The following is a 17343-nucleotide window of genomic DNA, read 5'->3' on the forward strand; positions in this document are numbered from 1 at the left end:
GTTAACTTTTATTTAATTTTATTTTATTAGATCTTAAGTAAGGGCCAATGGATCTTCCTGGATAAGTGTCTAGTTTTAAGTCACTTTAAAGACAAATACTATGATATATTAATAAGTTAAAAAAAAGACGCTTTATTATCTAACTGTTGTCTAGTTGCGAAATTAAAAGATTGTTTATACTCCTAATAATATCTGCAATATTTCTCAAGCTATCCTCGTATTTCAGTATTTATCAATTTTTTGCATATAGTGAAATAATATAGTGAAAAAATTACATTTTCATAAAATTGTCTGATTTCTTTTATAGACATGTTACCTAACTTTGTATCAAACTTTTACGGTCTCGATTAACTTTATTTAGGTAAAGGCGAGGTATATTTTATTTAATGAGTCAGCTCGCCGAAAACTTTTCGCAATACGATATCTCCTAATTCTAATTCCGAAAGGAAAAAAATATATAATTAAGAAATGTTTAATGAACGAATTCTTTCGGCCCCCCGATACTCCCTTAATGTCGGACGTTTTAATTTAATTAGACCAACGAAAGAACAATAACGCGGGGGCAATATCGGCCGTTAGCAATGCAAATTTACGAATAATGATGTACCGTTTTATATACTGGCCTTACAAACAATTTATTACTTTGAAAAAAAAACTCCTGTCTTAATCTAATTATTAATTATACTTTAGTTTTTAATTTATTATGTGTACACTTTCATTATTTGAAGAAAACAATAATGAAGAAGCCACCAGGAAAATAAAAATATGTGGACAGACAGATAATACAGACATTGATAATAAAAGTCAACAAGAATATATTACTGCATGTTGAATTCATTAACAACCAAACTGTTTTTAGGGTTGTTATATAGCTCAGTGAATGAAAGTGAAACGAAATGAAACAGGGTTGGATGATGTGACTGTTATTTATTAATAATATAAAAATATAGAAATAACAAAAGACAAACGAGATGACAGCGGTGTTATCTGAAGACAAGGCTTGGAGAGTCGATGGTGCCACGCTGGAAATTAACGATAGTCAGACACTGAATCTCAAAATATTGAGAACTTAGAAGGGTATCTTAAATGAGTGCATGCGAAACAGTGTTTTAGTTTTAATTTAGTAGCGAAGCTGAAGTTTGATATTTTCTGCTTTTAGAAGGCCATTCTAGAAAATATGAAGGCGTAAAGTACGCCTCTTTATATTTGGTGGAAATAATCAAGAAGTTACTGGATATTGTAGACTGTTTTGGTAATTATATACTTCCTATAGAAATAACTTGATTTATATACAAAAAATATTGGTTTAATTTATTTTGAAAAAGCTTTTGTTGAAAGCGTCTCTTTTGAATTAGAACATTTTTCAACATGGCTAACAATGCAAAGTTATAAACTTACGTATTTTTATTTTGTTAACTGTGTTTTTATGGTTCTTTTTTAGTTGAAATGATTTGTTTAAATCTGAGGATACCTCAGGTGTTGCCTCCGAGGATGTAGTACCGTTTCAAATAGAATGCGCAGTTTTCCTAGGGACACTGCTCGGTCAGAAAAATATACATTTTCATAGAGAAAGGAAAACATTGATCCAAATATGTCAGGAAATGTTATTAAGTTGAATAATGAAGGTATTAAAGCCCGGCAGTATGATAGATGTAATTTAACTAGTGACTTATATTACTTTATTGGTAAATGATGTCTCGACTGTTCTATATAATTACTAGATTATGCACAAAACTTAACTCAACAAGCAGTCTGTCCAATATTTTATACAATTGCTTGTATTTTTCAAAACTTTCAACTGTGATGGGTATTCTCAACGAAACGTGATTGGAAGGATAATAGTTAGGTAGAAGGATAAAATTGAACAGAATAGCAAAAGGTAAAAATGAAATATTTTTTATTGCAACATCTAAATATAACACAGTTTATATAGATGACGTACAATTATATACTTACAATAGATATTTGGCATCAACATTGCAAAATAAATATTCTTCAACATATATATTATACTGTACTCTGTATTTGGCTGAGCTACATTTAAGATAATATAAAGTGTTCCATATTTAATATTTTTATAAGGTTGTCGTCCGTCTCCAATCACTTCGAACCGAAACTGCCCCTCTTGCCAGTAAAATTCGTTAGAGAAGTTGAGTATATAATTAATGTATGATAATTGTACGAAATATTATTGTAGAGTATGAAAGATTTATGTGCATAGATATGTTTGTATTTGTTCAGAATATATATGAGCATTTGGTTAGAGTGTGTGAGGAGAGAAAAAATTCTATTGTTTTGCAGATATGGCCAATACATTAAGGCATATACAGGTAGTAACAGAACAAACTATGGAGAAATACAACGATACCAAAATTACTTTACAAGGAAACACTGTATCGACTATAAGTAAGCATAAAAAGTAAATATACTCTCTAATAAAAGTACATTACTTACATTACTTGGATATACAAATGTTAATAAGGTGGATTAGGCCTCCAGTGGACACTACTGCATAAAAGAAAGCACCTGGAACTCTGACTCATAGGTGATATAGACAAAAATTCAATGTAAATATAATAAAGCAGAACCCTAACCTACAAATTATTATAACAGTATAATTAATTGTAGTTTTAGCTTCTTCAATAATATAGGCATTAAATGTACTGTAATGTTAAAATAAACTATTACTATTTTATAGCAGTATTATTTTATAATATAATAACATATTTTTTTTATTCTTAACAATTTAATTATTTTATTTGGATTAGAATTTTGTTGTAGATCAAAGCCAAATTTAACTAAAAGTCAAAGTTTTTGCGGCAATATTGAGACATTTGACGTCATCAATTCACATGAGTTCAGTGTTTTATTGACAGGACTGTATAATTAATTAATAATAAAGTTTTCCTATCCTATTTCAGGACGTCCCGTCTAATAGCTACTGAGCTCATTGAACTTTGATATTGATAATATATTCCAACATTTTAATGTTGTGTATTTAGTTGGAATTGTTCTAAGTGGTCTTAAAATGAGCGCTTGCATATATAATATTCCCATATTTTCATTTTAATAAGCAATTTACTGCTCTTATAATATGTCGTCGAGCGTTATTGTCCTGTTATTGTCTATTTTTTTTTGAGGTCGGTGACATCTGTAGTAACACATTTATTTAGCATAGCACCTTACAATACATTACACTCTGCTGATCCCACCATGAAGACAGCAGGAATGTGTGGCCATGAATATCCCGATTCGGTGTCAATGTCGATCGCTCTCCTGGACTAACCCATGAATTTTTGCGCTCGAAATTGTTACAGCAGACCTGATTTTCATTGCCAGTTGCAATAAGTTATAGAAAATTCTTCTATTTTAGATTTTCAATCTTCTATTCGTGTATTTTCCCCTATTGAAACTCCTTCCCATCTTATTTAACCATCTGAGAATATCTGCTAAGCTTTCTAAAAGCTCTGTGAGATTTTTAGCTAGAATTTCGTCCAGTAATCCTTGCAATAGATTATCTTCGAAATTGTTTGATCCTCCAGATGGTCTTTGCTCAGAGATTGGACATCAAAATTGCCGATTTTAAATAGTTGAAACCAAATCCGACAGTTGAGATGTGCTAAAATAGAATCGCCTAAAAGTATTTGAAGGGTTAGAGCAGCAATTTTTTTTTTAATATAACAACGCTGGTCTCGTTGGCGAAGTGGTCAAGGCGACGGTCCTCCTAGAGTTGCGATAGTCGCGGGTTCGAATACTGCTAGGGTATGGATGTACTTTATATTTTAAATTCGACAAGGAATAACTATCCCAGTCAAGCCAGTAACTAGACTGGCTAAGACCGGATGTCTTCTGGGATAGTCTCTAAGTTGGTTGCTGGCCAGTCGGTAGGCTCAACGCGGAGGACCGTGGTTCCGAGGCCACGTTAAACTGTATGTCCAGACCAGATCAGCCCTCCTCGGTAAAAAGGAGTCTTTAAAACATATTAAAGAGGAATTAAACGACAAAAGTAAAGAATGTAGAAAATACAATTTTGTGCGGTTTAATAGTAAACGAAAAATTATTTTAAGTAGATAAATATCAAAAAGATCTAATTTGATAGTTATGGTTAATTAATTTTTAACTGTATGTAATAATTATGGTCTTCTTCACCAGCAACGGTATATTTATCTTAAGTTTTGTTTTAAAAATACTACTTAATAATAAAAAAACATCCTTTTTTATGTAAACAACTGATAACGTTCGATATAAAAATATCTCTGCTGTATCATCGAAAATCTAATAAGATAAGTTAATTTTATCATTAATATAATATAAGATATCTTTATTGCCTCATAACGTTTTTACGATCTTCCATATAGGTTTTTTCTTCGTAAATATGGCTTTTGAATAAGAAACTTTTATTGGTTAATGATGAAGCGAACATCATAAAATGTCCATTTAGATATATTTTGTTGGCTATATTGCAAATATGTTTTTATTTTTGCGAATCGTAATTTATCAAGTAATAGGATCTTATAAGAAGTACGGATATTAATTTCTTACATAAAATTAATTAAAAGCTTATTAATCAGTTGTAATTATGTATATTCTATTATTAAGTATTATCTGTCTGATTATTAATTATTATTGACTGAGAACTTTTTAATTAAGGTTGTTAATTTATTTAAATATTTATTAAGATACTTTACGTTATACGTTTAACAACATATAAGTATCGTTATAATTATGCACGTACCCGAGAAAGATTTGACGCAAATGACTTGCGGAAACAACATTAGCTTGTTGGTTGGGAACCAGACAAATTTCCTGTACTCCGGATATGAATGAATGATGATGATGAATATAATCAGATATTACTTAATTATTCATTTCAAATATGTGAAAACTGCAATTGGTAACTGTTAACAGAAGAGATTAATGTTCGACGATAAGCCGCCCGGCTAGATAACTAAATTATTCAAGTTTACGGGTCGGTTTTCGAATCCTGCCTCATTATGGTTATGTTCGTAATTACAATTGTTTATATAAGAATGTAAAATCGTATAAATATCAAACATACTAAACATATTTCGGTAAAAATCCATCTGGGCACGAAAGAACCTTTTTCTTAGTGGTTTCTAAATAGGATATTTGTTAGTCTCTCACTATAAAATACAAAATATTTTCACTAAGTATTGTGACAATGTCTACAGTTATATATACAAAATAAATCCTGATTTAGCTTTAAAACATAAAAAATAGTAATAATAAATATTTTTGCATCAATCATTTTGATGTCGATGTTATTTTCATATACAATGAAAATATATTTGATGTATTATTAGGAGAGCTGTCAACTGCAAGACAGTTTCCTTAAAATATCTTAGCGGTTGGGGAATTTCAAATCTATATATAGAAACAATCGAGGCACTCTGAAAACAACCCGAATTTTCCTGTTTCCTTTCGAATTTCCTTAAAAATTAATTTTCATTATCAGGTAACTTGATTTTTGTTCGGTATTAATTAATTTTTTTTATAACAAAATTTGATTAACGGCAAATTTGATAGCGATATGAAAACATGTAAGATTCTATATAAAAGTCAATTAAATATATGTTCAAATTTATAATTACTAGAGAGAATTTTATCATCTAATTAATTAATTGGTTAAACTCAAAAAAATTGTTAAAGCAATAGAACAAACCCTTCTGAAATAGTTTAATGAAGATTTAATTAAAATATAATTTTTAAATATAAAAAAATGGTACAGGATTTGAGGCATAAAAATAAGAAAGCCATAATTTAGACAGTTAAGTTAGTGGGGCCAGTGACAGCGTATTTAAGAGATAAAACAGTTTAAGAGAGCCTGGGAAGTAATGATGAAACGGAGAAAGACCTAGGGTGATTCTAGTGAACCTGGGATGAAGGTAGTAGAAAGATGCTGGGGATAAGGGAGAAATCGCTTCTGTAGCAATAATATTCAGCAGAAACAAAAAATAATGGGTCGAATTTTCCCACGGAATATGAGAAAATAGATACCAAACAAAAAAAAACATACATGGTATATGGTACATAAATAACTATTTATTTTATTATCATAATCTCAGACAGCAGAAAATCTTGGTCATCTCTAATGTGCATGAAGTGGATTTACCAAGAATAACCAAGAATATTGTGCACCGATTAGAACTGAATCAAATTAAAATTGTAAATGTTATAATGTTATTGTTAAAAATAAAGAATTATTTAATGTAGTTATCTCATTTATAAAATTAAATGTAACTTTGTAATATACTCATATGTTACAAATATTAATATGAAGTAAGTAAAAGACGAAGAAGAAGTTTAGTAAAATATACAATTCAACATTTTCATATATATATATATATATATATATATATATATATATATATATATATATATATAGATAGATATATATTAACTGAAAAAATGGAAATATAACACATGGGCTGAAAACTCCGGGTCGAACACATAGATGTCGCTGATTTTATTGTAGCATTATTTCATTATATTATTGTAGTATTTTCAGTTAGTACTAACCTTCAAAAGAAAGCTGTTAAAATTGGATGATATTCTACTCCTAAGTTTGTGAGTTATTGTGCCCAGAGTGACACTAGTTTTGTTATTTTCAAAACAATGGATTAAAAACAATTTTGTATTTTCATTGTACACTGCTTTATAATGGGAAAAATACCGTTCAAGCGAAACAATGGCTTGTTATAAGGAATCCACTCCATCGGACACAAACATGAAACGTTGGTTTGCTGAAATCGACGTTGTTTGAAAAATCGTTATGAATCATCGACAAGTAACTTGCGCGAGTTAGATAACATCGTAAAGATACTAAAGGAACCTGTTTGTTTTATATTTCATAAGCATGTGACTATGAGAATATTCTGTTCAAAGTGGTATGCTCACTGTTGACTAAAAACAAGAATATATTGATGATTCTTAGGAGTGTTTGCTAATGTTTAAACGTAGCAAACAGGAATTTTTGCGTCTATATGTGACAATTGATAAAACTCTGAGCCATCACTTCATTTCGAAGTCAAAACGACCGTCATCTGAGTGGACAGCAACTGTTGACAAGCCTATTTTGAGGCAAAAGATAAATCTGGAATGATTGTGTGACTCTTGATTGAGATTATGTTGATGAATGAAGCCAACATTGAACAAAAAAAACGCGTTTTCTTTGTTACGCCCGGGATAGATGACTGATAAAGTCACTTAACAATACACTTAAGCATACAATAACGTATCTTTCATTCATTTATTAGCAACTTTATTCTATATTCAAAATTACCAAAAAAAATGGAAAGTATTACTTACCAACCAGAAGAATTGACATCATGGTGACGGTATCTTTTTCAGATACCTCTCGTTCCACGAACGTATCATTGCTGATTATCTGCAATAAAGAAGGAAAAAGACCAGATTATTTAAAGGCAGATTTGGTAGGCTGACTGTAGTTTTATGGGGTCCACGAATCGCCCGCTTTTTCTGGGTCATTACGTTCGAAATAAGAGTGTTACTTTCTTGAGTAAATGGGTGCTCGGTCTTTTTTTATAGAAGCTCTGAGTATAATTTTAAGCCGAAACTTTCAGAATATTAACACCATCTTTTCCCTTAGTGCCTTGTAAATCGTTTTCATTTATGTTTCCGTTTTTTTATTAGAGAAAGTTGGGTTAATTATTTGTAATGCTTTATAGGATGTAGTAAGGTAAGAATAGAAAAAGAATAATTAATAATAAAGAACAAAATAAAGAATAGATTTGTTTTAATAACTGCGAGCAATTGATTGAAGTTTTTATTTTTATTATAATAAAGTTTTTTTTTGAATATCTTTACAGTGTTTTGTATCAACAAGAGGTATGTTCTGGTATGTTATTGATAGATTTTAAGAAAAAATTTCAGTCTCCTTTTTACCAACGAGGGCTTATCCGTACTGGACCTACATTTTAACGTGGGCTCCAAACCGCGGTCCTCGGCATTAAAGCCTACCGACTTGTCAGTGACCAACTTAGAGACCATCCCAGGAAAAATCTGGTCCTACCCAGTCTGGTTACCCGCGTGACTGAGATGGTTATTCCTTGTGGGATTTTCCACTGTTATCTATAAGGACATTTATAATTACAATCACAAAGATAATGTACATCCATGCCGCAGCAGAATTCTAAACCCCGACTATCGCAACAATATGAGGAACGTCCTGTCGCCTTAACCACTGCACCAACGAAGTTGGACACCGTTTGATTTATTTTATAGTCCTTTAGGGTGGTTAAAACATGTAATTTATAAAATTTTATAAAACAGATTATAAAAACTGATAAAAATAGAATTTAATATATATTATTTTTGCAGATTTTCGGTTAAAATATGTGTAATATAAACAATAACTATAGTTTGGTTTTTGTAAAATATTATAGCCCCATTGTCAGAGACTTATCAATGTCTTAGACCTATGTTATTTTTTATTTTTCAGTTTCAGTTATAATCGCACATAAGAACATTCTATTGTATATTATTATTTATATTATCACCTAATAATATAAATATTTCGAATTGGACAATAACAGCCAATGCCAAGGTAAGTAATAAAAAATTATCTTTTCACATTACCCATTACTATTATCACTTCATTTGTTTTGAAATTTAGCAGTGCATAATGTCTTATTCATTTAGACTGCTTTATTATGGAAATGTCTGATTTTAAACAATAAAATATTAATTATTTTTGTTTATACTGCTGCTGTCTCAAAACAGGTTGAATGAAATAAGGAACAAAAGAAGCCTCTCCCAAATGCAACATAATCCATAACGTCGAATATCAAACTTTCACTGATAAATACGTAACATTAATACTGAAGACCGTGGTTCAGAGCCCACACTAGGCAATAGGTTTAGTTCAGATAAATCCTAGTTGGTATAGAGGAGACTTTAAGTTATAACAAAAAATAATAGAAAAAAGTCTTTTTCCATGAGAACTTTTCTTTCATAATGAACTAAATTAGTCAGTTATCGAGTGAACACTTTTTTTACAGTCGTAATGTTAAACATAATACTTAGTCAGAGTCAAGCGATGTTAGATGTAAGTGGATTATTATAACAATATTTTAATTAGTTTTTACTATCATTTAAGAAGATTAACTGATGTTTGTTGTAAAAGGGTGTTTATATTTTTAGTAGGTGTTTTAATAATATAGATATTAGAAAATATTTTTAAATTATCTGCTACAATACTTAATAAGAAACTGTTTCTCTATATTTATTTTTCATTACAACATTATATGCTTACGGCTAAAAATATGCAGATATATTTTATAATTTACTTGCTTGTAGTTGTATAACATCCTTGCTTTATGTATAAGTGTAACTGTGTTTGTTTTCGGTAAATGTCTCCCAAAGGAAATTCATAAGATTATTCTTATGTCCTGATAAACACGTTAGTTATTACGTCTGTGGGAGGTTTTGTAAGAACAACTTCTAGCAGATATTTGTCACAGTTTTTAGGACTACTATTATGTATTATATATGTTAGATAATATTATATATTAATATTTCTGGTAAATACGCCTCATAGGAGATTTTTTTGGGGGTTATTATAAATATATATTATAATATTTTCTTTATATATTTTTTTCATATATTGTCCTTAAATGTATGATACATTTCCATACACACAAAATATTCCCTTATTTATTTAAATATATCTGATTTCTAAAATGTATTCCAGAACAATATAGAACTCAAACTTCAACGAAAGCATTAAAACATAATCTATTCAATTTTTTTGACTATCTCTATATAAAAAATAAGTTCTTTTATGAGGTCTAAAGTGGCAGGTAATAAAATTGCCTGAATAATATATAACCGAATAATATTTGCTCGAATTTTGAAGGTATCGTTTGATATTTTTCTTCAATACAAAATATATTTTTCAAGCATTCTAAGTGAATTTGGAGCCCGTGTTAGAGTCTTAGCTGTCACGGTCTAATTTTAGAATGGCAAATGTGGTTAAAAAACTCATAAAAATGTTAAACCATCTTGAGACCGAGAACTTTATTATAATATAAATAGTTATCAATATTTTATAAATAACATTTAGTGTATCTGTGTGTTTCACGCAGTATTCTTACTCGTGGTCTATTCACAATATATAATTAACTACTTAATTATAATTAAGTATTCGAAGGTTTTATTATGGTTTGAATATTGCGACATGCTTAAGCATAAAGTTCTTATTACTGCTGTCAAAAAATCACATATACTTCTAATAGATTTCCATTTCAAAAACATAATTAAATATCAAGATAGTTTCCATTAGAATTTTTACAACAAAAATGAGGCTACATTCCTTTGGAAACCTTTGAAAAAATGTATGTATCTATTCAACTTATAATTACAGCTCTTGTACAAGCATATGATATTTTTATAGACAAAATATAGTGACATAAAAAATACATAAAAATAAAACTAAAATAAACTTGCTATATTTCAATATTCGTATGAGAATGGAGTCTTTCCTCATGCCCCCTTGCAATTCTCTTAATTTCTTGAGTGACTGTAGGTGTCTGAAGGTCTCGATGTAGGTAATCAGTCCTATAGTATTTGGAGGCACCCACAATAACTTTCAGGACTTTGTTCTGAAAATTTTATTTATGTTATTCTTTGCAGAACATCCCCACAATTGAACTCTGCATGTCCATATAGGTTTCAGTATTTGCTTATATAATAGCATTTTATTATGTACTGATAATTGTGATTTTCTTCCAATTAGCCAGTACATTTTCCTATATTTCAATTCCAGTTCTTTTCTTTTCCTCTATTTATGTTCCTTCCAGCGAAGTTTTGCATTGAGATTCATTCCGAAATATTTAGTGTTGTTGCTATATGTAATGTGTTATTTAATCTTATTGGTGCTTGAACAGTCTGTTCATAGGTGAACTGCATATGTACAGATTTACTTTCATTAATTCTTATTTTCCAAGCTTGTGTCCAATTATTTATATTGTCACTTGCCTGTTGTAAATTTCGCGAGGTTTCTTCATAATTGTCTCCGACAGCTATAATCGCAGTATCATCTGCAAATGTAGCCATCGTAATATTTTCCATTTGTGGTATATCACAAATGTAGTGTAGATAAAGCATTGGTCCCAGTACACTTCCTTGTGGTACACTTGCTTTAGCTTCTTTAATTGTAGAGTAAGTTTCTTCTTATTTGACTCTAAATATTCTGGTTGTAATGTATGATTTTACTAGTTCCGTGTGTTGTTTTGTTAACATTTTCTATAGTTTATGAACAAGGCCTTCATGCCAAACCTTATCGAAGGCTTGTACTACATCTAAAAATATAGCTGAGCATACTTTTTTACTTTCGTAGGCTTTTTCAATAACATCTGTAATTCCGTCGACCTGGTCAATTGTTGAGTGCTTGTTAATAAACCCAAACTGGTGTGTTGGTATTAGGTTTTTTCTTTCTATAATTGGTTTTATTCTATTCAACAGGAATTTTTCAAAGACCTTAGATATCACTGGCAGCAGTGACATAGGACTATAGACTTTTATTTCGTCTGTTGACTTCCAGGTTTTGGGATCGTTATAATTTCCGCCATCTTCTAAATGTCTGGGACATGTTTTAAACTAAATGCTGTATTGATTAAGTTGGTGAGTTTAATAATTCCATTTCTTGGTAGTTTTTGCAGTAATTCTGCTGTTATTAAATCGTAGCCTGGTGATTTCCTGGGTTTAATGTCAGTTTTAATAACTTTGGTTAACTCTTTCGGCGTGACTAATCCAATCATCGAATTTTTATCTTCTATGTCCGGCCAATTATATTCAATATTAGTTTCATTTGGTTTGAACGTTTTTTCTAGATATTCAGCAAATGCTTTTGCTTGCCGTGCCCAATTCCTATGTAGGTCTTTTATAGGAGATATGAGCGCTTTAGATATTTTGTGGCTTTCCAGAGTGAGTAATCAGTTTCTTTACACATCTATTAAATTTCTCAGATAATCACTCATAACAATAGGCTCATAAAAATAGTATTCAGACATTAAATGATGATGGAGAAAGGTAAATGTTGGATTAAAAATTGTGTAGATTTTATTAGTCATAACATTTATTATTATTTCATTGCAGATATATCGTTCTTCATGCTGAAAATGAGTGGTTAATATGTTAACACCTTTGGTTTTGATGAATTCTATCAGACACAATGAAAAAGAAATTGACAAATGATGGAATCGTTATCAAATGTAAGATAGATTAGAACTAGATTGAAACTGTAATATGGTATTATGATTCAATGTTGACTATTTCCAAGACAGGGTGATGAGAGTGGATACAACTAAAGGAGGGTGTATAATTAATATACGATAACTGTAGGAAATATTTTCCCAGAGTGTGATCGATTTATGTGTACAGATATGTGTGTAATTGTTCAGAATACACATGAGCATTTAGTTAAAATGTGTGCGGAAAGAGAGAATACTAACTCTCTTTTGCAGATATTGTAAATGCATTAGAGAGACATACTGTTAAGTATTGATTAAAGATTAAATATAGTTTTATTAGGGAGGGTGTATACAGGTGGTAACAGAATAAACTAAGGAGAAATATAGGGATATTAAAATAACTTTACAAGGAAACATTGTACCGAAGGAAACAAGAACTAAGCGTAAAAGATAAATAGGTTATTTAATAAAAGTAAATATTCAAAGCTGAGTCCATTCGGCTATTTCTTCTCTAACAACTTAGACAACACTACAATAAAAAAGTGCCATCAGTATTTCGTAGGACTTGCAATCGACTAAAAATAACAATCCCTGCTGTAGTGAACAGAACTACGGCAATACCACCCTGGCAGTACCCCAATATATCCATAGACCTATCCATAAAGATACTAAATAAAGAATATATTAACTCCTCCTTAGTAAATCACCTCACAATTTACACGGATGTTTCTAAACGCGGATATTTCGTCGGTGCCGCATACAATTCAAGTTTATTAGAGGAGCATTTTTGGCTCCTCCTTTTTTGAGACCAGCACCAGTCCACCCTAAGTTATAGCTATCAGAGAGCTACATACAACATTGGGGAGGAGGGGAGAAGGATACATTATCTATGGGTTCCCTCTCACAGGGGAATATCCGGTAACGAAAAAGCTGAAACACAGACAGCGAACAGAAAGGAAGATTCAATTAAGCTTAGCGTTCTAATTAGTAAGAAAGACGCTAAAACATACATAGGGACTCTATACCAAAAACTGGACCAACTAAATTGGAATCTCCTCATGGCAAATAATAAGTTGTGGGAGATCAAGAGGGTCTTTCATCAATCGACTAATATTAATAACTTTAGTAGGTTCCAACTGAGCATTCTTGCTCAGCTGCGAAGAGGACATTAGCAGACTGACTCATGAGCATTTGTTAAAAGGAACAGACCCTCCACAGTGTGATGATTGTTAAATACAACAGAACATCAAGCACATCCTTCTGATATAATTTTAAGATAGCAACTCGGGATGCCAAAGTCATTATAGCAACTGGTCCAACCCAAGCACTTGGACATGCAGTCAACTTATTGATGGCCATATGTTGTATACTTTATTTAAAAACTAAATTGTAACTCGACCCCAAATAGCCCAAGAGGCTGATGGGCTTTTAATATAATAAAAAATAAAATAATGGAAGTAAAATATATTACTTAGATATACAATTTTTAATTACGTGCATTAAGCCTCCAGGTTATATAACTACATCAAAAATAGGTGGTATGGAAGAGATAATTGTAGATATAATAAAACACAACCCTAATCTGTAAACTACTATAACTGTATTATCAATTGTAATTTTAAGTCCTTCGATAATATAGGCATTAGATGTACTGTAATGTTAAAATAAACTATATTTTGTAACAGTATTTTTGTTTATTTGAGGCGGCAACATTGCGACATTTTTACTGAACGGACATATACATATATTTAATTAAAAATATATTTATTTAGTAGAAAGATACAACACCTATCGATATGAACTAATAAATAAGGTTCGAGACTTTATTCTCGGAACAGGCACAGTAGCAAAAGGGATCCGAATCCCCATAGTGTCTTTCCGGCGATTTATGAGGTAAACCTCCACAATGCGAGCCCCAGTTCGGCGGTTGTTACCCTCGAGGCGCAATCGTTATTACGGCCCTGTCGTTACCTGTCTTCTCGGCCTGCAGAAAATTAATGAAACGTCTAGTGGCAGTTTTATTTTCTGGGAAGAGGAGGTTTGTGCGGTCCCGACGAGCGAGATCCGGTTTTATGAACGCTCAACGAACCAAAATTCGGCACTGAAAGCATGTCGGAACGTATTTCAGTCCATGAACGAACCGACCAAAGGAGAGAGCGGACAGAAATAGCGAGATGTTTTAGTTGTTACTTAATGTATCATATTACCTTAATAAAAGTATGTGAACATCATCACACAGGATTTAGTGCATGAACTTGAAATATTTCTTAAATCAAAAAAGTATAAAAATAATGTTTGTTTTATTGTGTATGTATTTTGATCAGTGGCATATATTGGCGAAATCGTGACGTAATCGACGATATCAATGTAAACAACTGTTAATTTTGATTGTTTTATACTCTTCTACATAAAATGTCAGTTTTCAATTTAGTATTATCCTATATCTACAGTTATTAAATTTTATTTGAGTTGAAAACTTGAGGTTTTAACTATTTGAAAGAGGATGAGTTGGTGAGGATTTGAATGGAGAGTGTTCAGTTCCTAAAACTATTTAGGAAGGAACACAAACAGCTCCAAGACAATAAATAAAGTATCGATGAATATCTTACGAATGTATTTTAGGTAGGGTAAATAGGGGTAAGATAAAGCAAAGAAAATTTATGGGCAACAAATTAATAGGTTGTTTCTGCATATATATATACATATATATATATATATATATATATATATATATATATATATATATTTTTTTTTTTATTAATAATGCTATAAGACTCACTATTGTGGCAATAAAAGTAGCCAATATGAATCCCAGAATAATATCCTATTATTGAATATTTATACATTTAAGTAATTTCAATTAATCGTTCAATATATATATATATATATATATATATATATATATATATATATATATATACATTGCAGAAGTGCATACATTGCAGAAAATATTATATACCATTAATACTGAAAAGGAAGATATTTGTTGAAGATGGAAGAGTGATCTACCCAAAAAATTTAAAAGGTATATATTTACATAAAGACCAAATTTTATTATTATTGTGTTACTCAATTAATTTCGTAAGGTATGGTAGTGGCACGTTACTGGGTAAACTTTTTTTCCTTTAAATATACTCACCTTAACTATTTGAAAGAAATGTTCTATCACAAGTTTGTTGTACAGTTATTAATCACTAATTAGTGTGGGACGTATAAAGCAATATATATCTACAAGAAAGTTGTTATAGAATGTTATTTATACAATAATACATTTTTAGTATTTTAAATCCAAATATGCAGCAAAAAGTGTTAAAATTTATGAACACTACTTTTTTTAAATAATACAGAGTATACACCGTGAAGACAAATTGACACTATGCAGACGTCAGTAGAAGTTTGGTTATAACTAAGACAAGAAAGCAACCAACAGCCTCACAAGTAAAAAAGATAATATTGAAATATTTCTAACAATCGGGATACGCGCATCAGCACAGTATGTTCAATCCACCGGACCACGTTGGTTTTTCATGTATCCTGAGAATTACGATGTAGTGAAAGTTATGCGGTACGTTTCAAGGTCCTGTTGGAACCATATGTCGTCTACGTTCATTTCATTTTGTTAGTGTAAAATAAGATTATTTTCATTCAGATCAGTCAACTTCGATGAAATCGCATCAAGAAGTATCTCGTGCGGTTTGGCAACATTGCATATAGAATAAATGTGTCTTTCATTGGATATATTTTGATTAATGTATTATATTATTTTCTGGATTTAAATATAATTAGTTTTGATAGTATTTTTGAGTAAATATAAAAAGGTAATGTCTGGTGAATACGATGGGTGAATTAGAATTACACTTTTATCTGTTGCCGTATTTGTTTTCTTGAACTTACAAAATGTTACCGAATGTCTTCATGTTGCAACATAAATAATTTATGAGCAAGATGATTTATTTTACACTTTATTTTGTTACAAACTTTAGCTTATTAAAAAACTTTTTCAAGCTCAAGCGTTTCTTAATAATTGGCGAATTACGTTGCACGATGATAGTAAATCGAAAAATTACCGATAAATCCGATTGGACAGAACTCCGTCTGAACGACAGTATCTCCGTCGAAAAGTCGATTAAAATTTTATATTAAATTGTTGAGCAAAATTAATGTTGCATTGAATATACGAAACACAAGCGAACAGAAGTTTTAACGAGCTCTCTTGCCGAAAAACAAGTCGGCTCTGAAAGGGTTTCTCTGCGTATAATAAACGACGGGCAATAAACTGTTACCTTAAAAGTAGCATTTATCAAAAGAATTATAATCAAATAATTAGGGGCTCTTCTGGATAATATTACCATATACTGTAAAAAAACGAGAAAAGCACCAATTCATCTTCATTTACTTAAAACTCCTGCCGTAAAATGGAACCGAAAAAATTAAATTTAAAAGCAAATATAAATAAAATACATTTATTCGCCCTTTTCGTATTTATTCAGCAATATCATAACATAAAATAAAACAAAACGCTCTAGGGAATAATTATTTAGTAGAAATATAAGAATAATTAATATTATCATTGTCATTACTAATATGACGATATATTATAATATTTACATAATCGCCCTTGCCTTCAACATATTTAGTCCAGAGTTTCTTCTAACAAACACTTGGAAGTCTGGGGGTCTTAGATCAGGAGAATAGGAGGGTGGTTGAAATAGTGTGCTCAAATGCTCGCCAAAACGCTCTATCTGTGCTAGACGTAGTTGTTTTGGTATTTATATTGTACGGTTTGTATGGCCACAGGTATTATTTAAACATGTTTTAATAATTTTGCTTTATAACTAGACATTCTAAGGTGTATCCAAGGTATCAGCATTTCTAATACGTAACAGGTCAATTGAAAACTCCCCGGCCCACCAGAGTAAAACAAATTTTTTTGGCAAAGTTGATTTTTTTATTCAACATAATTCCATTCAAGGATGATAAACTGATTATAGCGACCCTCCAACTTTTCGATACAATTCTTATAGTACGATTTGTCTATTGCTTTAGATTGGGCTTCAGTTTCGGCGATCACCTATTAATTCGATGAAAATTTCTTACCATTGGGCATTCT

General features: G+C 30.7%; 1 protein-coding gene across 1 annotated transcript in view; it reads right to left on the reverse strand.

Annotated features, from left to right (window-relative positions):
* Positions 1-7361, reverse strand: part of Dop1R1 (Dopamine 1-like receptor 1) — a 91231-nt gene extending 83870 nt beyond the window's left edge. Inside the window, exon 1 of the mRNA XM_076410375.1 lies at positions 7330-7361. Coding sequence (XP_076266490.1) covers positions 7330-7351 — 22 coding nt within the window. The 5' untranslated portion in view covers positions 7352-7361. The remainder of the gene's footprint in view (positions 1-7329) is intronic.
* Positions 7362-17343: the final 9982 nt, after the last annotated feature.

Source organism: Rhynchophorus ferrugineus, unplaced genomic scaffold (assembly GCF_030347505.1).
Source record: "Rhynchophorus ferrugineus isolate W39M unplaced genomic scaffold, kcgeb_rfMv2 rfM7, whole genome shotgun sequence".
NCBI lineage: Eukaryota > Metazoa > Arthropoda > Insecta > Coleoptera > Curculionidae > Rhynchophorus > Rhynchophorus ferrugineus.